Source organism: Manis javanica, chromosome 4 (genome assembly GCF_040802235.1).
Source record: "Manis javanica isolate MJ-LG chromosome 4, MJ_LKY, whole genome shotgun sequence".
NCBI classification, from domain to species: Eukaryota; Metazoa; Chordata; class Mammalia; order Pholidota; family Manidae; genus Manis; species Manis javanica.
Genome location: NC_133159.1, coordinates 23,994,414 through 24,016,589, shown reverse-complemented (window position 1 = coordinate 24,016,589; position 22,176 = coordinate 23,994,414). Strand labels below are relative to the sequence as shown.

Sequence of the window (22,176 nt, the reverse complement as noted above, 5' to 3'; positions counted from 1 at the left end):
GACAGGAGGCTGTTGAAATGATCTTAGCAAGAGATGTTGATAGTTTGTACCAGATTGAGTGAGGTGATGAGACACGGTTGGATTCTGGATTTGAAGATAAAGTCAGTAGGATTTGTGGACAGACTGGATAGGTGTGTGGAAGAAAGAGAAGATCAAGGGTTACTCCAAGGTTTTTAATCTTGACAAATAGAAATATGGAGTTTAATTCAACACATACACAACTACTAAATTATAGGTTTTACACCAAATCAGGCCTTCCCTTCTGAGGGAAAAGACGTCCAAGGTGGGAGAATGATCAGGTCACAAAGCAAAGCAGAAACCAGGGCTGTGTTTCTTTTTCCAGACAAAGAAATTCTGATAGGAGAGCTGTTCTGCCTCTCTAGAGTACTGAAGTTCCAGTGTATCTTGTTAAGTTCTGAACCCCCAAAGCCTAACACAACCTGACACATGACAGACATTGAACAAGTATTAGTTCAGTTGAATTGAAGTAGTGGCAAACTGGCTCTTGAAAGGAAGGCTGATTGAGTAGGGAAGCTACATGGTTAGGAACATTCCAAAGAAGACAGAGGCCAGGCCATTCCTGGGAACTCATTTTACTCCAGTCAACAAATACTTTTGGAACCTATTATATCCTGGGCACAGAGGGGCCACTCATTATTAGGGGATACAAAGAGGAGAATCAATACATTATAGCACAATATCATAACAGCAGTATGTACCAAGTTCAGAGGTGGCTGGAAGGTGACTGAAGGGGAAGTAGTCAAGAGGGGAATTACATCAGAGCTGGTTTCTAAGAGACCTCTCGATTAGTGGTTTGCAACCTGGATTATGCATACCTCTGGTGGTACACAGTGGGGGTGCTGAATCCACAGGATAAAACACAATAGCTTTCTGGAGTGTCAGTTTTATTCATGGAAATATAAGACAATATTTTCAATATTGTAGTTACTCAGAGCCCCTTCTCTGGGCCAGATTTAGATGTAATCAAATCTTGGCTCCACCACTTAATAGCTGCATGATCTTAGGAAATTATTTAACCTCTCTGTCCTCAGTTTACTGAGTGTAAAGTGAGGGTAGTATTACTAACTATTTTATGAGATTATGGTGAAGATTGAGTCAGTCTGTGTGAAGTACTTAGAACAGGGCCCAGTACTTAATAAGTGCCACTTAAGTATTAATTATTAAGACATGGATATATTATGGAATACAAAGAAAACTAATGTGAATTTAAGGCTGAAGACTTTGAAGAAATGTCACCTGCAGTTCCATCCCAGCTTCCCAGGGATTTGCTCTCACTTCTGCCCACAAGAATTCTTACATCTGGTTTTAATTCAAGCGAATGCAGGTGTCTTCATGCTAATTTTCTGGCCCATTCTCACTTCCATGTATACATTAGTCTCCCCATCCAACCTTCCACATCTCAGGGCCACCCATCCACCCGTTCTCACCCAGACATTCATCTTCCCATGTCTTATATTTGATTATGACAATAATATATGTAAGCTTTAGAAAATACAGTTGACCTTTGAGCAACAGGCTTGAACTGTGTGGGTCCACTTATATGTGGATATTTTCAATACTGTAAAATTTTTGGGGGAGTTGTGACAATCCAAAAAAACATTTTATTTTTTCTAGTTTATTTATTTTAAGAATAGAATATATAGTGATATAACATATGAAATATGTATTAATTGACTATTTATGTTGTTGGTAAGGCTTCCTTTCCATCAAAAGTAGGCTATTCATAAAGTTTGGGGGAGTCAAAACATGTGCAGTTTTCACTGCATGGTGGGGGATTGGCATTCTCCCACCATTGTTAAAGGGTCATCTGTACTATAGTTCTTTGATTTTTAAAAACTGAATAGGATTTGGGTAGGTAATGTATTGGTTGGGGGACAATGAAGCTACAGGGAACAGCATAAGGAAAGGTCCAGATGTAAACTTTGTTCCATAAAAGTAAGACCCTTATGGCTTAATGAGTAAAGATGGGGCTGGAAAAATGTAAGATATCACCTGAGGATCTTGAATGCTGCACAGAGTGAAGAGTTCGTACTTGATTTCACCTCTAATAAGCCTGCTATATCTGTAAAATTAAGATAATCTTGTGTCATTGAATTGTAAGGATTAATGACAGAAAGAAGAAAACAGATGGGAGAATTGTTTTATATAGGGAGTGGAATGACTAAAGAGGAGGTGGGGACAAGGATTGTTCTTGGTGTAGAGCAAACAATGCCACCTTTCAGGGAGGGCGGCAATTCAGTTTCACTTTTGACATTTTCCTGCAATGCACACCTCAACCACCAGAGGGAGTTTAATACAAAGGGACATAGCTCCCCACTTAACAGGAAAATTGAGGGACAGGGCTGGGCAGGGAAATGTGGAATACTGGAGCTCCTTACTGGTGAGGGTGGGGCATGGGGCATGCTGCCACAACCTAGTTTAGCAGCTAGTCAGATGTAAGATCTCTAGAATGCTAGGTAGAGAATGAGGGTCCTAAGTTTTTGCATTGTAAGCAAAAAAGGTTTTCATCAACTCTGCTTATAAGTCAATGGGCCCAACTGCTTCCCAGAATACCGTGTCAGGCCAGATAGTCTAGCTCTACCTGGGAACCTTAGAAGAGGAGATAGGGTTACAGTGAGAGGAAGGGGAAGGGAGAGGCAGTGCAGTATTTGAGTCTTTAGTGCGGCGTTTACATTGCCCTAGGATTCCAGCCTTTAAGGTTTATCACAAAGGGCTATGAGGCCTAGTTTCTCCAAACCTGACTTACTAATCTACTGTTTCATAGAGCTTTTACAAAACCTCCTTTGTTTTGTCTTCTCTACTTACCTGCACTGAGTTCAGTAAGGACCTTTCTGTTACAGATGTTAAAATGAAGGGCCAGAAACATTTAGCAATTTACCCAAGATGAAGTAGCACTCAAAGGCAGAGCTAGGCCTGGAGACAGTAGGAACAGCTGAGGGGCCGGGGAAAAGGCAGGCAGGAAGACAGAGCAAGCAACAGCGTTCAGAACTGCTGTAGCAAGCACTGGCTCTCGGCCAAGCTTCATACCAGTCCCTCTAAGCCAGCTCTGCTGCTAGGCCCCAGGCTGCCGGCCCCACCTCCACACTCCCACCCCTGTCTCCTGAGAGCCCATCACCCTGGCAACAACCAGAGAAAGGCCCAGCTAAAATATTTATGGCTCAAAACAGTTCAGAGGCTTTGGATATGGGAAGAGGGAGGGCTGATTTCATCCCTTTTCTGTTTGCAGGGTAGGTGATGGGACATGAAGGGCAGCTAGGTGGATGGGTCAAGCGCACTAGGTCAGGGCTCTCAATGGAAGATCCTTAGGACTGCAAGTGGTAATAGGAGGGAGGAGGCTCTATGTGACAGACGTGACAGTTGATAGGACTAAGAAACACAAGCTGGAAAAAAAAGAGGAAGGCAACTTAAGTGCTGAGCAGTATCATGTATAGACCCATGCAGGGTGTTTCACACATAATTCATTTGCTTCTGTATCTCCCTTGGTGAATAGGATTATCCTACTTATATGGAGTAAACAGGCCCAGAAAAATGCACAGCAAGTGATCAGCTAGTATTTTAATCCAAATCTATTTGGCTTTAGCCCTGTGAGCTTTCCTGTAATTCTGTGGCTCCCAAGTATATCCTCCATCTGGGGGTTGAAGGTAAAGCTAGCTGACTAGGAACCCAGCACTACTTTCTCAGATAGTGCCCCAGGCTCTGTACCCCCATTTTCATGACCAGGGTGCCCTCTGATTTCAACTCTCCGCCCTAGCTCCTCCCCTGCCTGCTGAACTGAAGCAGGTCCTCAAATGCCTGATAAAGGAATTCTGGTCACAGGGTGAGGTCTAGGAGACCAAGAAGCCAAAGAAAATGCATCCTCGGTGATTAGCCTTGGACTGAGAGTCTCAATGCAGTTATAGGTTGACACTCAGTTTGCCTGGGACTTCCCTGGTTTAGCACTAAAAGTCCAACACAACACCCCAGAAACCCTCTTAGTCTGGGGTAACCCTGGATGGTTTGTCACCCTAAACCTCTCTCGCGAACATGATGCTTTACTATTTCAAAGAACTTGTGGCCCCAGAGGTACAAAGAGGTCTAAATAAAGCAGGGACTATTAAGTCTGATAGCACCTTTTTTTAACCTTAGGCAGAAAGTTAGTTATCCTCTGTGGGCCTCTGTTTGCTCATACACAGAATGAGTACAATGGACTGGAAGATTAAGTGAAACAGTGTGCGTGAATGCTTGACACAGTGACTGGCACATACTAAGCATTTGGTAAATTATTAGCTATTATTTAGAGTAATCAATAAGATAAAAATGGACTCAAAGGTTTAATAACTTGCCCAAAGTAAATAAACTTTTGTATGTCCCTCTCCTGCTAAGAATGAATCCAAACCAATTAGAATGGCCCAGGCACAGTTACAAGGCAGAAAGTTTCTCTCCTCAAACTCAGGCCTTTCTCTGATTCCCTTGTTAGGAATTAAAGGCATTCAAGGAAGAGTACAATATTAGAGATTTCTAAGAGTGGAATATTAGCAGTAAAAATCAGCCTAGGGCACAGGCCATAGGAAACCAGAAACCTGACTTTAAAGGCTGACTTTCCAATTCTTCAAAAGCAATCTTTAGGACAAACAGCCAGCCCAAATATTGCTGGAAGGAGAGGGGAGCTGGACAGAAGGCCTTTGGCTCGCTCCCCAAGCTGAGAGAAGCTACTAGAGTGGGACCATTCTTCACTTGACCATACATTTATTGAGCACCTCAGTGCCAGCTATTTCCTGGGGAAGTGATATATAATACAGAGGTGAAGAAGGAAAAGACCTACTCTTCAAGAGCTTTTTGGACAGTTAATAATCAATGAGAAACACAGGCTCCGAGGGTAAGTAACTTGCCCTAAGTGTATAAATCTACTCATTTGGCTTTCCTCAGCCTGTTACAGAGGTGGTGACGAGCCTCCCTCTGGGAGCCCTGTGGAAATCTCCAGGAGCTCGAAGCTGGCACCCCACAATACAGGTGTGGCAGGGTGGGAGTAGGAGATGGTGGTAGGGTGTTCCAGCCAGTTCTTCTGGAGGCGAAGGGGAAGCAGGCAAAGTGGGAATGACGCAGTAGAAGCTGTCAGTTTATTGAGATCTGGGAGGCAGTGCTGGTGATACTGTTAGTCTCCTCCGATGTTCAGTCCTGAGCAGGTTTAACGGATAGCATCACAGTCCCCTGCAGCCCTGAGGACTCCATTCTGGGCCTAGAGGCTCTCTTAGGGATCCTGGCTGGTTTTCTGTGGGTAAATCAGACAGATCAAATGGTGGGGAGGGAAAAGACTGTTGAACTCCTCTCCTGGGTTTCTCTGTGCTCAGGAAATGCCCTCAGGCCAGCCTTGACAGAGCAGGCAGTTTTCCTGGTTTCCGGGGTCCTCCAACAGCTGAAAACACAGAGGTAGAACATTAAGAAACACAAAACTGCCATATCAGGGGGCTCCCCAGCCTATTTGGCCAGGTTGTGTCCCTCACCACCTCCCCATCCCATGGGCACAGCTCCAGTTGTTTCATGCAGTACAAGTATCTAGGTACACAGACGGGGAGAAAATACAAGTCCACAGCCCATGAGCTCTCTTTTTGCTGTCCATCCAGCAGTGAAAATGGAGCCTCACATCTCATGCTTCCCAACTTTGGCCGTATCTGAGCTGAGTGATCGAGGGTACAATCAACTAAATCTTTGGGTCCTTCAGCTGCATAAACTTTGGGGCTTCCAGCTATACAAAGGGGAAAATGATTTCTACTCTGCCAGATATAAAAAAGATAAAGATTAACAAAGGCTTAAAAGCCTTTGGAAGAAAGAGAACAGGAAATAGGCATTTTCTTATAAGCTATTATTAGTACTTGAATCCTAGGTTCAAGGGTCCATCCCTTTTGGCCTTATGAGGGGTTCACCCAATCTCAAATATACAGGAGAGACACATCCTAAGCCCGGCATGTAGGCAGGGCCCAACTTTAAAAGAAATTAAAGTACAATTCTCCCAGTTCTTCAAGCCAGTAACCGAGGAGCCCTCCTTAATGCCTCCCTCTTCTCCCACATCTTATCAATCACCAAATTAGGATCATGTAATCTCCTAAAAGTCCTTGGAATCCATTCATTTCTCTTCATTTTCACTGATACAGTCAAGTCTCCACAGGTGTTCCTTATTTCTTGTCTGGACTAATGTAGTTTCCTAATAGGTTCCCACAATCATTCACCATGCAGGGGAAAGTGAAGTTTAAAAAGCAGAAATTGAAGCATGCCATTTCCTACCCTTCATCCCTGGATTCAGTGGTCTTCAGTGATGACCTCAGAATGAGGTCCAGATCCTCCCTCACCATGAATCTGCCACGGTCCTACCCTCTGCCTAGAATGTGCTTCATGTCCTTTCCACAAACTATCTCCCAAACCTACTACCTAGTTAATGCTTCTTTTAGATGTCAGCTTAAACATCATTTCCTCAAGGAAAACCCCAGAGCCAGACTATGTTCTATGTCCTCACAGCACCCTGCTCTTCTCTTTCACAACTGAAGATTTTTTTAATGAGATTGATTTCTGTTTATTGTCTGTCTCCCCAAATATATTGTAAGCTCCATGAGGTCAGGGACCAATTTTATCTTGTTCACTTGCCACTGAATCTCCAGGGTCTAGCACACAGGAGGTGTTACAATTTATAATAGTATGAACATATTTAAAAAAAAATGAATGAAAGGGGCCATTAATACTGATCTCTGGAGAGAAGCTTATGAAGAATCCTATCAGAGCACAAGGTATTTCTCTTGCTCAAAGACAGATGCAGAGTTTGTTTCCCATATTCCAATCCTAGAGAGCCTGAGAGATGAAGAGCACTCACTTTATACCTAAAGCTGGGCCATAAACAGGAAGCATGAAGGCTGCGGAAACCAGAGACCCTAGAGAGGGATTAGCTTGGTTTCTGACCCCAAACTCTTTGATCTCAAGTTCATATATGGTGCCTGGAGATAAGAGACAGGCTATCCTGAGGTGGGCCAAGGTGGGCTACAGAGGTTGACAAGGGAAAAGCTAATTCAGACATCTTAATGCAGCATTAAGAACAGAAATAGTGCCCTCATTTCTGGTAATGTGTTCTACTTAGGTAACCAATCTGAGCTGATAGCCTGGCTATGCCTATGCTCTGCCTGGAAACATCTCAGATGATTTTTTCAGGAGCCCACACAACCTCCCCAAATTTGCCCTGAAAAAGACAAGGCCTCCATGAGGCAAAAAGCTCCTAGGCTGAGGTGCGGGTAAGCACCGAGATAGCTCGTGTACCTGTCTTGAGAACTCCTGCCTGCTTATATCCTGCTTGAGATGCGGCCAAAGACAGTCGTCCTGCCTGGCTAGGAATGAGAAGTACACCCGCTGCTGAGAGGCAGCTGCCTCTGCAGTCAAGGAGCATCAAGAAGCTAAACCCCAGCAGCATGGTTATGAAATTCAAGTCTCTTCCAGATCAAGTCTCCCTCCCTTTAGAAAAGAGCTGCAGTTGCCAGAGCACTAGATGAGAACACATCCTCAGCCCAAGGCTGAGCAAGCTATAGAGTAGAGGACCTCCAACCCAGGGGTTAGAAAATCGACTTTAGAGGTCACTGCCCATATCTGCTCCTCATTACCCAAAACAAAGGGTTTGGTCTGCTGCTTAAATGCAGCATCCTTGGAAGCTCAGGGCAGCAATTGGGCCACAATAGGACTAAGGTCAGTCTACCATAGGCTTTTGCTCCTCAGAGCCAACAAAGGCTTCGCAGGGGAACAAAAGAGCAGTTAGGCCATGCAGTGCACTTCCTCCCCTCCCCCCAACAGCTGCTGTCTCAGACAGCTGTATCCAGCCTGCCTGCTCAAGGCTATTAAATATTCATCAGCTGCTTGCTAGCTTTAAACATGCAATGACTTTAATTCACAGAGTAGGAGATATATGAGGGTCTGGAGAGAAAGGCAAAGGGAGGGCTTAGAAGAATCTAATTTTTTGAATTTCAGAAATCTGAAAACTAAGGTAGGGGTACCCATCCTGTACACCAAATATGGGAATTACTTTCTGTGTAAGCTGCTCTTCTGCTGGTCATTCTAGGTACAGAGGAAAGACTAGGAGGCAGTTAAGTGGGAGCAGAAACACTTGGGTCTAAACTCCAGCTCTTGAACCCTGTGGTCATCCTGAACTTTACCCATCAGTTTCTCAGGATAACCCAGGGTTGTCTGTGAGAATTTAATGGGATGCTGCTGCATGTGATATTTCCAGTAGAGTTAGCACAGAATTTGGAGCATAAAATGGAGGAAGAAACTTGATTCATTCAGGACTTAAGAGTGGTAAAGCAAAGCCTTGCTTATTAATTCCTTAAGAGCAAAGTCTCTATCAGTGGGGGCTCACAGTTTTGATCTCTAATTCATGGGGTTGGATGAAAGGGACAGGATCCTAGCATCCCATCTTCAACTGCTTGGATATCTGAAAGGATATTATTTTTCTGCAAAAGGTAACTAAAAGGCCCTCAGGCAGGAGGGAGAGCAGAGGGCAGGCAGGGGAGGGGAGAATGACCCCTTCACTCTTCCACAAAGGCAAGGTGCCACTTTATAGAATGCTTTTTTTTTTCTCTTCGGCTCCCTTAGCTCCCCATTCACCATCACAAAGGCCTCAGGTCTGCTCAAGTCACTCTTAAACAGAGTCCTTTAACAGATCCTTACGCTGCAGAATGAAGTTCAGAACTGGCACTAACCTACTCTTCCAGATTTTACAGCAGACATTTATTGAGTGCTTAGTACATGGCATGTTCAATGTTGTACTTGTATAAGTCACTCAATCTTTTTTTTTAGCAGCAAACTATGGTTTATTCTTATAATGGAATAATCTCACAGTAATAAGAATGAATTATATCCTATACAGGCAAAAATATGGATAAGTCTCAAAAGCATTATGTTAAGTGAAAAAAAATGAATGTTAATTCACTATCTTCACGACAATGTTGTATTATCCCCACTCAGATGATGAAACTGAGACTTGGAGAGATTAAGTCATGGACGGTTCCAAAGCTAGCTGAAGTAGTTTTAGAGTGGCATGAATTTGAAATCAGTCTGTTTAATGCCACAATAAAGTTCTATGTTAACCTCTATTTGTCTGCCTGGCAAATTCTGTTATCCTTTAAGACTCAACCTGAATGTCCCTCCCCTTCTCTGGTGTTCCCTAAGCGTTTAGACAACTCCTTCAGGATCCCTGAACAAAAGAACTTGATCACACACTACTGTAACTATTTAAGACTTATTTTTTCCCATTAGACAGAGTTTATTGAAGGCAGAGACTATCAATTGATGCAGACCTGTGATGCCAGCCAGCATAAGGGCCTAAGTGGCCTCAGCAGATGTTTACTGCATTAGTAATAACATTCCTGCAGAAGAAGCCTCCTTCCAGGATAGAGAGTGACTGGCTGTACAGGTTCCCTGGTTCTGCCTGAAACTGCTTCTGGTAAAACTGTTTCTAAATTCCAGTATTATCTAGAGTTGAGACTGATCACAGACTCTGAAGTCAGACTGCCTGAACTTGAATCCTACTTCTGCTATGTAACAGCTGCATGATCTTAGTTTTTTAATTTTTCTGGGCCTCAGTTTCATCACTATGTAAAAATGGGGTAATAGCTACTTTATGCTAAAACTCTTTATGCTAAAAACCATGAAATGTACACTTTAAATGGGTAAATAGTATGGCATATAAATTATATCCCAATAATCCTAATATGTCTTTTAGTCAGTTGGAGAAGATAGTGCATGGCATATAGTTAGAACTGACCAAATGCAATAGTCGCTAAGACACACATTTTTCCTCACATTTTAACATCTCTGCAATCAGGATGCATCTTACACTCGAAATGAAAAGAAGTAAAAAAAAATTGTGTCAGTTTAATTAGTATTTTTCCTTTCTTTGCAGTACTTAATGATACATCTTATAATAAAAGGCTTTGGTGTCAATGAAATACAGTGTTTTAGAAGCAGCAAGCTTTCAGCATTAAGAATGGACTTTGGTATACAAAAATGTTGATATCCTCTAACCCCCAACATCTTGCTATGCAACTGTGGTAAATTACTTCACCTCTCCTAGTATCAGCTGCCTCATTCACAAAAAAAAGGGGCACATAGTAGGCATTCAAATTAAGTTCTCTTCTCCTTTAGCCAGGCACAGCTATTTTCCCTATGTCACTTCTTCCTCTTTTAAAAAAATGGGCTTAAGATCAATGAATGGAAGTAAATTGAGAATAAAATGAAGGAAAATTAAAATGACTACTTAATAGTAACGCTGTCAGCAAACAGCAGCTCACGCAAACAGAAGAGGCTCACACAAGTCCGAGAATTTATCAAGAAATAGAGAGCCCATATGCTGCCTGAGGCATTCTAATCCAGAAATGTTCTTTGGGCAAAGCCTTGGAAGGACCAGAGCCTCAGAGTTTGAGGCCAGTACGTAAGTTTAAAAAACCTGAGAAAAACATCTACCACCATTATCTATCTCCCTTGATCACTTTGTTTGGGAGCACTCTGCATATGTGGAGACAAGAAGTCTTTTGTGTCCCAACTTTTAGGCTGCTGCTCTTGAAAAAAAATGGTCTGAGTCTGTTTCATCATGAGTTGCCAGAAAGCCCCAGCAGCTGCTGATGCATCCCTCCCTTCATTCTTAGCTTGAGGTTGGTGGGTGGGAAGTGGTGGGAGAAAAAGCAAGAGTGGACAAATCCTAAGGCTATCTGAGTAACTGTCACAAAGGGTGAGAGTGTTCCCTTAGCAGCAACCGTCACTGCCAACAGCACCATGGAGGCTCCAAGGAAACTCTGGAGGGAGAAGGGGAGAGGAGCAAAGGAGGGTGATTGTGGGAGAAAGGCAGGTTGGAACTCAGCCTCTGGAGATCTACATATGGCCAGGCATGGCAGCTAGAATAGCCTTATTTCCACTTTAGCAGCCTCAAGTATAATGCACAGGATAAAGTCATGACTTGGAGTCACCCCTACCTGGGCTCAAATTCCAGCCCCACCGCTGACCAGCTCTTAGTGATGCCAAAACAATCCAATCAGCTATTATTTAGTATTAAGTAGCTACTATATGCCAGAAACTCTATTAATCACTTAAAGTAATACCTACTTCAAAAGGCAATAGATCTATATACAGCTATATGGTCAACATGTGCGCTAATATGGACAAGGATGACAAAATCATTCAGTGGAGAAGGAATAGTCTTCTCAATAAATGGTGTTGGAACAAGTGGATATTGACATGCAAGAAGAACAAATATGAAACCTCCACCTTACACCATATACAAAAGTTAACGCAAAATGGATCATAGACTTAAATTTAAGAATTACAACTATAACCTTAGAAGGAAATAGAAATAAATCTTTAGGACTCTGAATGACACACGGCTTCTTAGCTATGACACCAAAAGTACAAGCAAGAAAAGAAAACAGATAAACTGGACTTCATCCAAATGAAAAACCTTTGTGTTTCAAAGAAAATAAAAAGACAACCCATGGAATGGGAGAAAACATACTTGCAAATCATGATATCTGATAAGGGTCTAGCATCAGAACATATAAAGAACTTACAATTTAATAATAGTAAGACAAATTTGAAAATTGACAGAAGATTTAAATAAACATTTCTCCAAAAAAGATATACACAAATGGTGGATAAGCACATGAAAAGATGCTCAACAGCATTAGTCATTAGGGAAGTAAAAATCAGAACTACAATGAGATACCAATTCACGCCCAGTACGATAGCTATAATAAACAAAACAGAAAATAACAAGTGTTGGTGAGGATATGGGGGATTAGAAACCTCAGATGTTGCTGGCAGGAATGTGGTGTAGTCTCTGAGTATAAAGAGTTTGGCAGTCCCTCAAAAAATTAAACATATAATTACCATATGACCCAGCAATTCCTCTCCTAGATATATATATCTAAGAAATTGAAAACATATGTCTACATAAAAACTTGCTATGGGTAGCATTTGGCTGCAACAGATGTTTTATAGGAACTAATAAAATGCTGAGCAAACATTAAAAAATTGCCAGTAGATAAAATTCAAATTTCTATTTTTTCTTGAAAATCAGATCCAGCAAATTTAACAAAAACTTTTAGAACTGGAAGAGAAACATGAAAGAAAATGATCTTCAAATGCTTGAAATGATGTTTCTTCAGGGATCCAAAGTAGAACCAGTGTAAATTACTGGAATTACTCATTAAAAGTGACGGAAAACTAATACTTGGAGCTGTCTTAAATGAAATGTTATTTTTGGAAATAACATATTTCCTATCACTAGTATGAAACACTGATACATACCAGAACATGAATGATCCTTGCAGAAAATAGGTTAGTGGTTGCCAGGGGCTGGAGAGAGAGGAGAATTGGGAGTGATTACTAATAGGTATCGGATTTCTTTTTAGGGTGATGGGAATTTTCTGGGATTAAACAGTGTTGATGGTTGCATAGCATTGTGAATATCCTTAACTGTACACCTTAAAATAGTTAACATGGTAAGTTTTATATTATGTGAATTTTATCTCAATTAAAAAAGAAAAAGGTAGACAGGACCAAATGCAGTCATCCTTATTAACTGCTTAGGATATTATGATGCACATAGTGAGAAAGGTTAGCCATTATTAATTTCATTTGTTGATAAAGATATGAGGCATAGAGAGGGGTTAAGGTTTTTCTGTCAAGACAAAGATAAAGACTGTGATGAAGCACCGCCAGGATAGGTCCCCAGTCTTGCTTGGCCCTAAAACTGTATAGAAGTTCACTGGTAGTGACAGAAGGTTATAGAAAACACTGGGACCAACTGACTAAGCTACAGTCTCAGAACAGGCAGACCACTAGTAGGCTTGGAATTGCCAACAATGGAGCTTGCCTTTCTAATCACAAATTATAGACCCAGTGAGGAAGAAGTTTCCCCAAAATTCTGTCCTTAAGGCTACCCTAGGAAGAACTGACACTAAATTTTCTGCATTCAGGGACTTTGTCCTAAAATTTCTTGGCATTCATGTGACTGATACCAAACTTCAAATTCTGCATACCCAGAACCCTGCTCAATACACATAGCCCTCCTTCACACCTCCAGACTGAGGCTCCTGGCTTAACAGGCAGTTTTGAAAGAAATGATCTCAAAGAAGGCAGATTTCAGTGTCAGGAGGCCTTATGCGCCTTTGGCCTACCTAGTTAGATCCTTTCCCTTCAGAGTCCAACCCAACCCTAGCAACTCAAGGGCAGAGGGAAAAATCATCCAGTTAGTTTCTGGATGGCTTCAAGCAACAGGAAGGCTCACTCAATTGTCAGAGCCCCCATTTACTTAAACCAGGGGTTTAAACTTTCTTAGGGAAAGAATACCAGTATTTACTATTCACAGGGCACTTAATTGGTTGGCCTTATATATATATATATATATATATATATATATATATATATATATATATATATATATTAGAACTTGTTCAATTCACCCACCATTGTAAGGTGTACTTTATCACTATATTCCTTCCCAAATGTGGAAATAAGGTTAAGTGATTTGTTTTAGGTCACTAAACAAAAGACAGCCCACAGATTCAACTCTAGGTTTGTCAGGTTCCATGTCCTTTGGACTATGCCACAATATCCTTACAAGGATCTCCAAAGTGTGAGAAATACCCCTTTCTTAGATTAAAACAGAAGAGTGTAAGAATCAAGATTCTGAAATTTATTTATGTTGAGACTAGTGGGGGTAAAGATTTAATATGGGAAACTGTTAAACCACTGTTTGTTCACTTAAAATTAAGACTATATATCAATTTTTAAAAATTAGGTTCTGAAAAAAACTTGGGCTTGATTACTAAGCATACTAGTTATGTGACCCTGGGAAATCATTTAACCTCATTAAGTCTCAGTTACTTCTTCTGTAATACATGGATATTACTGTACTATTGTTTTTTGTCTGCCTAGTATCCATTTCCCTTTCCTAATAACACTCTGTTTTCTTTTGAGAAATGCTTTTTTTCTTACTGGTAAAGTGCAGGCATGTGACTCAAGCTAATCTAGTCTGACATTCTCTCCCTAGGATTTGAAACTTGAGAGGAGGGAGAAAGAAGCTAAACAGGGCTAGGGTTTAACTTATCCCAGCAATAGTACCTAGGTAGCCAGTCCTGGCTTCAAGACCATTTCTGTGGCCTATCACTGCTGTCCCAGGTCTCTGCAGCTGCTGTAGTTCCCAAGGCAGATTTTCTAGCCTTCACACCCAATCTGTGAGCCCCTAACATTCTTTTAATGAATTCCCTTTTATCTACATTAGCCAATGACTTTGTTCTTACAACCAATGAACTCCAAATGAAATACTGCCTTATCAGATTATTGACAGGCTAGAGTGGGATTCAACAGATAAGCTGATACATGATCATTACAAGCCAATTCAACACAGACCTAAACCAGCAGATAAGCACGGTCATGTTGTAAATATGGCACAAATGGCATATAAGAAAAATGTGCCTGTTGATCACCTCCCAGGCCACCTCCTGGCTAGACTGTTCTATAGTATAAAAATCCCACATCCTTAATAGAAAGCCACCTTAACATACCTGACATGGATCTTCACTACCCATACTCCAGGAAATGCCTCATGAGTTTCCAATCACCTGAAAATGGAGAAGTAAGAGATCAGTCTTTTGAAGTAATTTTCAAGACATACAAAATAAAAGATAGGAGATCCTGCATGCAGTTTACACATTACAGGAGAGAAACATGCAACTTTAAAGAAATTCTAAGTAACATTTCATTGTGAATATCAATATGGGGACCTCTGGGGCTCATCCTTATACATTTTAAAACAGCTGAGCAGAAAGCTTTACTTTGGGGAGCAGCAGGTCTAATCTACAGTCATTGAAATTTTACAATGTGTCATTTAAGCTGTCAGACTTTGTGCCCAGGTTAATTACAGTTCACTGGTGATGGGCAGGATTATTAAACGTTATGGCTAATTTATGCGGCAGCATATGGTTTTTCTTTTTACGGCTATTTTTATTAAACAAGTTTTGCAAAGTTTTAACATTAAAATTAACAGCTAAAGAATTGTTTATGCAAGTTGCTGTCACAATTTATGTAAAAGAGAAATATGTGCTATTAAAATCAGACATTTAGGTTACCTTTGGTTTTTTGCGATGCATGTTAGCTTTACACATCCTGATTCTCTTGCGATAATTTTCCTTTAAAAAGGGGGGTATAGAGTGATCTCTTTTCATCAAAACAAGACATAATGCCCTGAAAGCTGACTTCAAACCATGGTTGAAAATTCAGTTATTTACACTTTATCACAATCTACAAATACATTTTTTTTGTTGGTGTGTTTTAAAAAGAAAAAAAATGTCCATCATGCACTGCTGCAGGCTGTTTGGTACTTCATACAAGAGGATTTTTCACCCCCGAGCAGTTTAGGTGTCTTCCTTTTGGAAGGCATAAGAATTAACATAGAGGAATGGACACAGGGCCAACTAATGTTGTCATTTCCTCTCTTGGTCTCTCGGGAGGGAGTTCAGAACCAGCTTATCATGCTAGAACCTGTCCCAGCCCAGCTGATTTATTAACAGTATTTCTGGGATTGGAAGGGAAACCCTTAAGGGCACCCAGGATTTGCTGAATTGTCATATCTAAAGGCAGGGCTATCCCTTTCCAAACTCACAGAGATTATTTGTTGTCACTCTTCGGGCCACCTAGGGGCTTTACAGAAGGTGCAAACTAGGGTGGCTGGCACTTTAAATATTGAAGCCTATGTATGGAAACCAATTCAAGTTTCAGCTCAGTTGGGTTTTTCTCTCCAGAAATTAGAGCTTGTGATAGGATTGGATAAAACTGCTTTCAACAACTTCCAGGGGGTGAAAAAGCTTTGGTTATTTTTAAACTAAAACTTAACAACTCGATAAACTTTTTTTTGGTAAACTTAAAATAACCCCCCCCACCACCACTTTTAAAATGTCTCCAACTTTTAACAAGCCCATTAACTTTAGAATTAATTTAAGTTTATTTGAAAGAGAAAACTATTTTATTGTCCACCCAAAAAAATGACAATTCATCACATTTACTTTGATTAAAAAAGGACTAAACTTTATTGACAAACTGCTGCAGACATTTTGACATAAGTTTAAGCTACCTATTTAGGCAGACTTACACATGTAGCATTTAATCTTCCAAGAACAAAATGGGAGGACAGTACAAATCCAATTAGGACTTTAACTTATGTACAAAGTGGATTTTGATTCCTTTTTCATTCAGCTGCAGTGTCCCTTTTTATATCATGCTAGTGTTGAGACATACTTGACTATCTACCTTAAGAACAGTTCAATATTGACAACCGTCAATTTAAGAAAATCATCATCTTTTGGCCCCCATGTCCAAGTGAGCTTTTTGTGGAGTGCAGAATCTCAGATGGACAAAATACTTTTGTTTTTAAATACTGAAATTTTAATTATTAGTATAATTATTGAAAGATTCTTCATGGCTAAAAAGCTCTGCATCAAATTCATCTCAGGTGGCCAGCCCCTCTCCCAGAATCAACCTCTTCAAAACCTACTTCCCGCTAAGTATCTCTCAACACTGTATGCCTGGGGCTAGATTTCAAAACCCACGTAATGAAAAAGTCAGTTTTACAAACCTAATTTTGTTGTTGTTTTTTTAAATCAATTAACGTTAAAAATTGCACCAACTATTTAATTCATGAGTATCTTTCATATTAAAATTTAACCTTAAGATTCAACCGCCATGTGTTTTTAAAGGAAACATTTTAGAGACATCTGAGCTCACTTTTACATAGTGGCACCTACTGCCGTTAACGTTTTGTGATTTTAAATCTTAAAACAGCCCTGAATTTTGAAATGTAGCCTAGTTTGGGATTCTGCAACTACAACTTTACGGGATGCCTCAAATCAAAACTAAGAGAAAGTTAACAAGCCTTAACTTCAGAACCTTTAAGCAAGCAATGTCACTTTTGAAACTAACAGGTTTGTGGTGTTTTTTAACTCAACTTCTTTTTTTTATTATAAAAGGTACATTTCTGTTTATATTTAAACAACAAAGAAAAAAAGCATCTACACACTTAAAAAATTAATTCAATATTTCTAAATCTATTTTAACTCATTTTAAAATACTACATACAGAAGCCAGAATGCAGAGTTAAGAATGGAGTAAGGTGGGGAGAAGAAGGGGACCACGAAGAAAAACACTTAGACAATTACTTGTCTGTTGTGGGTAAAGCAACAGGAATCCTGGGAGATACAAGAAATCAGTAACAACTTTGCTCATAACTGATATTTTCCCCTCATGTTTGTTTTTAATAACGTCCATATGGGTGCTCTCTGTATGCTCCCTTCACTGGCCTAGCTGGAGGGGCCTTCAGCGATGGCCTGGTCCCATTCCAGTCGTCTTGGCCTGTGAGGAAAGCAAAAACAGTTTATAAACTATGCATCAGTGGCATTTTGGGATGAGCAAGGGTAGGTCACATAGTAAATACCACCCAAAACACTGAATGTCTTGCCTTCTCTCGGTGGTCCTTGTGTTTTGGCTCTGCATGGCCCTTCTGGGCAGCTTAGGCAATTTCCCAACTGTAGGGCAGTTTTGAGTGTATGGACAGAAGAAAGCAGCTCAGAAAAGGCCTTGAGTAATAATCTCCAGCAAAGAGGCTTTCCACAGGCAACATAATCACAACTTCAGCCCCCAAACCTAGATGAACCCAACACTGCTTGAGACAGTGAAGAAATCAGTCTCAATAGGTCTGTAATACCCTTTTGGTTCCCAAAGCAATTTGGCACACAACCTTAAGTAATAAGGGGATAGCTTCTGGAAGTCTTTTAGATTGGAAGCAGGAGCTCTCTTTGCATGCAATAACAAGCCAGGTTTCCCTGTGGGAAAGTGTCCTCTGGTTTTCTGGAAGAAGCAAGGGCCACATTTCATGAGGCGCTCCCACCATGAGCAAGGAGCTGTTTCTCTACTCTGGCAGAGGCAAGCACAATCAAATGTGTTTACAGCACTGATTGGGAGAATTCACGATCTCCTTCCTTATGCCAACAGTCCAGGGAAACCAGGCAACATGGTTGACATCCTCAAATGGTTTTCCTTTGTGATAGGGAAAAGCCCAAGGGAGATGATCACTTACTTCTAGGGCTGACCTCTTATGAAAATAAGTTGTGTTTATAAGCTTATACTACTCAGCCCCATACTTTACACACGCCAGTTCATTCCTGAAATATTTCTCGGGGGACCTGCATTCACAAACATCAGCCTCCATTACCAGAGGTCTAAAACCCCTATCTGGATCTAAAGCCCACAGAACCCTATCTAAGTCTGTTTACATCCCTAGTATAATAGATACGCCCATCACTTCCCAAGTGGCTTCTGGTTACTAGTAAGACAGTTTATTTTCTTAATTCTGTTTTTATAAAGGCAGAAGTCAGAACAGATTAACTGTGGCAACATCATACTAGGAGTACAAGGAGCAAGCAGCCTGCCTCTTTCAGTCCAGTCTTTTCTCAGGCTAAAGAGAAATGCAGTTTAGTCAAACACATACAGAGGCCCTATTGTGCTGCCTCACCGATGGAGGGAAATGCCCTGGAGCAATCATACTGCCCTTCTAAATAGTGGCATAGGAGCAGAGCAGTGCAGTGTTACTGATGGCAGCTGTCCAGTATCATTTAGCTAGAACTGGTAAAAACTGTTTCCCTGGGCAAGCAGCTGATAGTGACTACTACACATTGTGCTGAGGAGTTAAGCTCAGCTTGTCTGTCTGTGGGAGGCCTGAAGAGGCTCCCCCTTTTTAGTTGCGGGTAAAGGGAGACTGTCAACTAGTACCTTAAAGTTAACTGCCAACTGCTGAGCCCCTTTGTCAAGGACTATGGAATTCCCTCAGGTATGTTGAAATATATCACATTTAAAAGGCTGCCCTCTCTGCATCCACAGCCACATGGTACTCCCTCTGGGGCCCATTAATACAGGGCCATAATTGGCTCTTGAGGACACTCTTGAGCAATGTGTTTTCAACCAAACCTCAGGGAAGGCAGTTTAGCCCTACTGTCATTCCATCCTCTATAATTCTCTTGGGATCAAGGACTGAGCTGAGATGTCTCTAAGCCAATAAGGAGCTTGGTGCCAGTGCTGCCCTGAATTGGCAGCAGCCCCTACAGCTTCTAATTCTGAGTCTAACAGACACTTTTCTTGCCCCCACCCTGCTCTGACTAGCTACTTCCCACCTAGGTCCCTTTGAGCTAGCATTTCTTTTACAATGAGATTCACAATTGTTTTTATATAAATGAGGTGTGACAGAGCATAAAGTTGGATATGATTAAGTTCTTGTTATCTACCAGTGTGGCCTAGGTATCAGCAGCAAAGGCTTAGCCATTTCCTGGGCTAAAGTAGAAAAAAGTTAACATCAGCTTAAAAGTCTGCTGCTCCAACCAGGCCAAGCTGGACCCAGGCCCCAGTTTAAGACATTTGCTTAGCCTACCAAGAGTAACAGTAGCCCCTTTTTACTTGAATAGTCCTCTTTCTATCACCCACTCCAAAATTTAAGTAAGGACTCCTATTGTCACATCTACCGACATCTTGGCCTTCTAAGGTTTCTCCTTAGGTGTGTGACTGACCCCTTGTAACTCAGTCACCAGCATTCTCACAGGCACTTACTTGCACATTTTGCCCCACCACAGAAATAAAGACATACCATAAGCTTCATAAGAGTCTTGAACCTCCCCATGTCCATAGTCATAATATTCTGAGTCCCTGAAAGCCAAAGACAAGAGTATTAAGAGCCACAGAGTAACTATGTTTCAGCTTCACCTTTCTCCTAAATCCTTCCATTCTTTCAGTCATTTTACTGTGTGCATATGACAGGAAAATGCTCATTATGTCTCATCTCCAAACCTCAAAATATCTCCAAGACCTGTATCACTATGTTCTCATAAAAAAATTGTGGCAACTACTGCAAAGAAAAATGGATGCCACACAATTTAAACTCAAAAAGCACAATCCAAAAGTGACCATCTCAACCATAGTGCACATATACATGGATTCATAGGGCTCACTGGATGAGAACAACAAACATGAAAGGAACTGTTATATTTCCACTGTAGAATTAGGAGATACTTTTTCACTCAGTCACAGGTAAGATACATACACACACAAAAAACGTTTAAGTGCAGAAACAAACCTAAGTTTGGCGGTGGAAGTCTAGTTCCTTTTAAACTTTTATGTAATGTTAAAGAGGCTGTGATATTTTTAAAATAATAAATCAAAATAACTAAAGGGATTTTTCCCTTTGTCTCCATATAGTCACAGCTCAGAAAATTTTCAGTCACTATTCCCAGATTCTACACTATAATTTAAGACTCAGTTACCCAACCTTGCTTATCTAAGTATATGCCTTACACATTACAAAAGCTGAGGAGATAACTTCAAAAAATGAGCCATACTTCTCTCTAGATTTGTGCTGCCTCAATCTCTCAGTTCCTCCAGCTCACTCCATCCATCCCGAGAACATGAAACAGCACTTCTATTGCCTGACTCACCCTTGGCTCTGGCTGTAATAGCCTTCGTAGCCTTCATAACTCTGTTCTGCATATGTATCATCATATCCCTAGAACAAATAATATGAAATAATCAGAATCACACAGAGTAGTGATGGTAATTATATCCCATCATATGGAAGGCATGAGAACATGGAATTTCCCTCCAAAATGTTAATACCCACTGTGGAACAGTCAAAAGGGAAAGAGTTATTATTTTTTTTAATGAAACAAAACAATCAACCAACCAAAAAAAAAAGAATCCCCTTCAAGTGTGGGCGAGAAATAAGGTCCAAAGCTGAACTTTACTATTATCAGTAATTATAGTGGGAAACCCCTTAGCAAAACACTACATTAAGGCATAGTCGGTTTAATCTACACACATATAGAAAACTATGCTTAAAATGGAAAAATCTCATAGTTTAACATTCACTGCAAAAGAGGGCAGATTCTAAATCTTATAGGCAGTCCCCGCCACCTAGATCAAGGGCCTAGGCCCTGTCATTCAACTTCCTTTGGCAACCTTCTAGACGTTGGGAAATAGCACATTGTTCAAACTTCTTACATATTCTTCATATGTTTCTGGTGCAGGGGGTGGAGGCAAAGGTATTCTCTGGATGCCTGCTGTCCGTGCTCTTGGTGCTGGAGCACCCCTCACAGTAGGTGGGGGTGGCACTCCTCGAGTCACAGTGGCACCTCTGGTGATGGTTCCTCTCACTGGTGTACCACGCACCAAAGCCCCCCGAGGTGGTCCAACACCACGGCCCCTGCAAAAAGAAAATTCATTTTAAATGGAGCTTTTTATAAATAGGCTGCTTTAAAGTTCAGATATGTTTGCATATTTTGGAGCTAGATAGATTTCAAGATGCCTTAAAAAGACAGAGGAATGAAAGGGCAGAATGTAAGGATACTAGATGCCTCAGGCCCCACAGGCCACTTGTACATGTCTCATCAGTACATTGCTTTGGTGGATCTAAACACTCCAAAAAGGTCAGTCACAGCAAGTAAAATCCTAAAGTCAGAGACCATTTAAAAATGCTAGAATTATCCAAAATTAAAGGACCAAAAGTTTTAGTAGGACTGGTGCACTTGATTATGGCCAAAGTGCCCAAGATCTAGAATTGCACTCTTGATGCAATATACAAATCCTGGTATCCCTTCTTGGCAGGAGATAAGAGAACCACTAAGAGAGAGATGGTACTAGCAGTGGACTTACATCCTGTGTCTGGCTCTGTCTATTATTTTTACCTTGGAACAGGTGGAGGAGGAGGTGCAGCTCCCCGGCCTCTCACTGGCACTCCACGTCCACGAGAGGGCTCTGGTACTCCGTTCAAGTAGGAGAGCTCGAGAAACTGCTCCTGGCAGATATCATCCATCATATCCTGCAAATGAAAGGTAATGAGAAGTGTTGTGCAACATCAGCTCACACTGAGCCTTGGATGCTAAGAACAGCTTTGAAAGCCCAGGTGACGTCTCAGGTCAAGCATTCTCTGAAGTCAAATGGCATCCTACCTGTCACCTCTATGAAGAAAGTCTTGATGACAGACCCCTCATTATTCAGATGAAGCTCTGCATGAAATGGTCCCTGCCTAGCTCTCCAGATCATTTCCATCCTCTCTTCATGTATAAC

The 22,176-nt window shown here is 41.1% G+C and overlaps 1 protein-coding gene across 4 annotated transcripts in view; it reads right to left on the bottom strand.

Moving 5' to 3' along the window:
- Positions 1-5,100: 5,100 nt before the first annotated feature.
- KHDRBS1 (KH RNA binding domain containing, signal transduction associated 1) overlaps positions 5,101-22,176 on the bottom strand; it is a 34,102-nt gene continuing 17,026 nt past the window's right edge. The window contains exons 5-12 of one of the 4 annotated variants that reach the window (XR_005059131.2): positions 21,795-21,928; positions 21,112-21,313; positions 20,550-20,617; positions 19,706-19,764; positions 17,232-17,424; positions 14,586-14,642; positions 12,325-12,372; positions 5,101-5,413 (exon numbers count right to left, since the gene is read on the bottom strand). Coding sequence is in view for 1 of the 4 variants with exons in the window: in XM_017676736.3 (XP_017532225.1) it covers positions 17,327-17,424; positions 19,706-19,764; positions 20,550-20,617; positions 21,112-21,313; positions 21,795-21,928 (561 nt within the window). In the remaining 3 variants the exon portion in view is untranslated. Of the gene's footprint in view, positions 5,414-12,324; positions 12,373-14,585; positions 14,643-16,077; positions 17,425-19,705; positions 19,765-20,549; positions 20,618-21,111; positions 21,314-21,794; positions 21,929-22,176 lie in introns of those variants that run through there. The other 3 variants (XR_005059132.2, XR_012130099.1, XM_017676736.3) reach the window with 3 other exon arrangements.